Raw genomic sequence first — 3,859 nt, 5'->3', positions numbered from 1 at the left:
AGCCTCAGCAGGCTTCTGGGCTAACTCTCTAGTCTGCGCACTCCACACCTGCCAGGGCCTCGTGGGCACACACACTGACCGCGGGAGGGGAGGAAGATCCGGCCAGTCTCAGCCCTCAGCTCCCAGGGGGCATTCCTGGCGCGGAGCCTGCCTTTTTTCTTCTCGTCGCGCGGTGGGGAGAATGGCCTTTGACTGCCCTTGGCTGCAAAGGCTTGGTTCCGCCCGGAGCTGCTGGGAGGAGGCTCTCCGCCTGCCCTTTTCCCTCCGGCTTGAACCCGGGGGAAGGGCGAGGAGGGTTGCTCTTTATCACGCTCACCGGGGCCCTGGCCCCTCCTCTAGGCACTCACACTTGGATCAGAGGCTTTATTGGAGGATTTGAGGAGAGGAGCAAGTTTCCCAGAGGGGTTGTTTACTTTAGGTGATGCCTCTGCCCACCGGGCCAGCAGGAACCTGAAATACCCAAGAGACAAGTGGGAGGGCTGCGGGCAGGGGACGGGAGTCAGGTGGGCGATGGGCACCGCGTGCTGGCCGGGGAGGCGCTGTTGCAGGAACGGACCTCCAGGTGGTGATGTTGGGCTGCGCACTCATGACAGGTGGGGCCGCCCCATAGGGGATGCCCCTGCTGGTCTGCTCCGAGAGGGGGGCGCCCCGGAAGGGCGGCTCTCCGGCACGTGATCGACGTCGGGGAAGAGAGGAGAGGGTTGCGGGCACTTGGGGTGGAGGCAAGGATGGAGGGCTACAGAGGCCGGGAGTGGTGGTGGCGCTCAGGGGCCGCCGTGAGCAGGCCGCGCCCTCCCCAGATCCGGGTGCTCCAGAACGCAATGGGCCACGTAGCTCGGCGAGCTATGCAAGTTCCCGCACTTCTTGCAGAAAAGGATCTCGCAGCGCGCGCAGCCCCCGCCTCGCGGCCGCCGCCGCCGCGTCTCCAGCACGCACGGCTCCTCGGGAGGGCTCCGCTTCCTGCGGGCAGGGACCGGGGGGCTCAGGGCACCGCGCCGCGCACTCGCGCCGGGCGCCCAGGGCATCCCGCCCCCGCCGCGGGGCGCGCCCTCACCTGTCGGCCGGCGTGGCCAGGACGCCGAGCAGCGCCAAGGGGCTGAACCAACCCCAGAAGCCGCTGTCCGCGCGCCGCAGCAGCGCCACCTGCTGGGTGCTGGACTCCTGGCGCAGCGGGTAATACGACACCGAGCCCCGCTCGCGGCCCTCGCCGCCCTCCGCCTCCCCGCCGGCCTTGGCCTCGCCCGCGGCCGCGCTCTCCTCCAGCGGCCTCTCCTCGTCCTCCGACTCCGACTCCGACTCCTCCTCCGCGGCTTCGGCCTCCGCCTCTGCCTCCCTGGCCCTGGGCTCCTCCGGCTCCTTCTTCCACAAGGGGGCCTTCACGCCTGCACGGGTGTGGGGAGTGGGGGGTGGAAATCAGTGAAGGGCCCTCCCTGGTACCCTGACTGTGGCGCCTAACCCGATCCCCCCCAAAAAGGCAGGCGCCCGAAGGACGTGCATGAGATGCGCGGCGCCAGCAAGATTCCAAGAGAGGGTTTCCAGAGTGTGCAGGATTTTCTGGGCAAAGGAGAGCCTGATTGCCTAGGTCCCTGAACGTCCCATCTGAAGAAGGTTCGGGGCAAGTCTGGTCGCTTCTATCAAGTTCCGTTTCCTCTTCTGTAAAACGGAGAGGAAACAGTGCCCATCTCAAGGGTGACTGAGAAGCAGGAATCAGGTGGAGTCTGTGTGAAGCTCCTGGCCCAGGGCTGGGACGCGGGGCGGAGGCCAGCAACAAGCAGGTGCAGTGAGGCTTGAGCCCGGGAATGGTGGTTCATCACCTTCTTCCTTCTAATTGGCCCCGGGGTGCGGACTGATGTCTGTGCAGCGGTCAGTAATCATGAAGTGCCCCGATTGGAATTTTAATAAGTGGTTATCTATATTTTGTTTTCTGCATGCAATGGGATTTCCTTCTTCAAAATGGGCCTTGCCTTAAGAAAGCCCAGCGCCACTTGCGGCGGGGTAGGCAGGCAGGAGAGCACACGCTGCCTCCGATGCGCAGAACAATCCAGAAAAGTGCCCCGTATGGGCGGACTAAATGGAAATTCACCCTTACCCCCATACACACACGCAGGGCAGACCAATGAGGAAAAGGCCTCTATTCGTCCTTCCAGGCTTGACCCCAACCTTGCCGGTTGGATTTCAGCCACCCCTGATCGCCCCTTGCTGATATTCAGGACACAAACTCCACAATCCCAAGCAGCAGTCCTGGCAGGCGGGAAGTTCCTATGGCTGACCTGGAGGTGTCCACCACTCATTCAGCAAACACAGGCCCAGCCCCACCGAGTGCCCTGCAGTCTACTGGATCTGGGGAGCTAGACTTGCAAGGAAAAAAAGGAGGAGGAGGGCAGGGAAGACACAGCTCCTGGGGTTTTCCCTAGAAAGGTCTAGAAAATTTCCCATTGATCCCTGCCCATCTTGTTTAAAGAGGTTGGAAACAAAGGGGAATGATGATAAAGTTAGTGTTCCAGCGCACGTGTGCTGAGTACCAGCTGCATGTCGTCACCTGGCTAACCACGTCATCTGTCCTGCTGCTTCCCGACACTGTCTGGTAGGTGATGAGGTAGGTAAGAGAGGGGCCTTTGCGTTTCAACCAAGACTTTTGAAAACTTGCCCCCAAAAAAGTTTTTTCAGAGATTCTACAAGTTCTTGGTATTGCTACAGGTGGAGAACCAAGCTCCACTGTATTTTTTTTTTTCCTGGCCAAGCTACATGGCTTGTGGGATCTTAGTTCCCAGATCAGGGATCAATCCTGGGCCCTAAGTGCAGAGTTCTAACCACTGGACTGCCAGGCAATCCCCAAGTGCCACTGTATTTTTATTTAGGAAAACACATTAAGGAGACTTCTGGTTGTGAAAGGCCAGACCTAGGGCACAGCCAGAAAGGGGTGCTGGGGACATGTGGGAAGGAGGAGGAATTGGAGAGGGAGGTTGGGGCTTTGGGGGCCAGGCTATGGAGTTTGAATCCTGTCCTTCAGCAGTTGGGGAGCCTCTGGACATTTTGACACAGGGATGTGCTCAGAGCATCCTTCAGGATATTTCCTCTGACAGAAGGAGACAGACAGAGACCCACGTTAAGAGTCATCACAGTGGTCCAGGCCAGAGAAGACAAAGATCTGAACAGCAGCAGATGAAAATGAGAGAGGAGATGTCAGAAATATTCAGAAAAGAGAGAGGAGAGGGCTTGTATATGGATGGGTAACTGAGAAAAGGCTGGACTTCTACTCTGGGGTTGCCATGGTGATAAGCTTGTTGGTCCACCCTGGGGTCAAGAGACCCCATCCTCCAGCCCCACTCACCGTGTTTATCCATTCTCCCCAAAGTCGTGCTGCCCTCTTCCCCTGATCAGGCAGAGGGATGGGACAGAGTTCCCATAGAGCTTGGTCTGGTCTCTAGGGCCTTTGCTGGATTACAAGGGGGCGGGGCTAGAATCTCACCTGCCCATAGATTCCAGCCGCAGAATAACTGCCTTTTCTAAAGCTTCCATTCCAAACCCTACCTTCTCTCTTGAGAAGGTATTAAAGGGGACAGAGAGTAACTTTGGGGCTTCCCAAGAGGCACTAGTGGTGAAGAATCCACCTGCAATGCAGGAGACATAATGGGTTCGATCCCTGGGTTGGGAAGATCCCCTGGAGGAGGGCACAGCAACCCACTCCAGTATTCTTGCCTGGAAAATTCCATGGCCAGAGGAACCTGGCAGGCTACACACAGTCCATAGGGTCGCAAAGAGTCAGACACGACAGAAGTGACTTAGCATGCACACACAGGCGCAGAGTGACTTTGGTCCCCAGGAGACTGTGGTCAATTGCCAGCTCTACCACATAAAT

The 3,859-nt window shown here is 58.7% G+C and overlaps 1 protein-coding gene across 1 annotated transcript; it reads right to left on the bottom strand.

The window, feature by feature from the left end:
• Positions 1-764: 764 nt before the first annotated feature.
• Positions 765-3,344, bottom strand: C18H17orf50 (chromosome 18 C17orf50 homolog). The gene is made up of 3 exons (XM_065910934.1): positions 3,332-3,344; positions 1,055-1,382; positions 765-960 (listed from the first exon to the last, which is right to left on the bottom strand). Exons 1-3 carry the CDS (start codon positions 3,342-3,344, stop codon positions 765-767), a joined length of 537 nt encoding a protein of 178 aa, XP_065767006.1.
• Positions 3,345-3,859: the final 515 nt, after the last annotated feature.

The sequence above is a fragment of the Muntiacus reevesi genome, chromosome 18 (assembly GCF_963930625.1).
Source record: "Muntiacus reevesi chromosome 18, mMunRee1.1, whole genome shotgun sequence".
NCBI lineage: Eukaryota > Metazoa > Chordata > Mammalia > Artiodactyla > Cervidae > Muntiacus > Muntiacus reevesi.
This window is presented reverse-complemented; position numbering and strand designations above follow the sequence as displayed.

Bases quoted from the DNA above. Each gene is read 5' to 3' on its own strand.
- C18H17orf50 (XM_065910934.1), bottom strand. The intron at 961-1,054 runs GTGAGGGCGCGC...CCCTGCCCGCAG, and splicing joins CTGGCCACGCCGGCCGACAG to GAAGCGGAGCCCTCCCGAGG.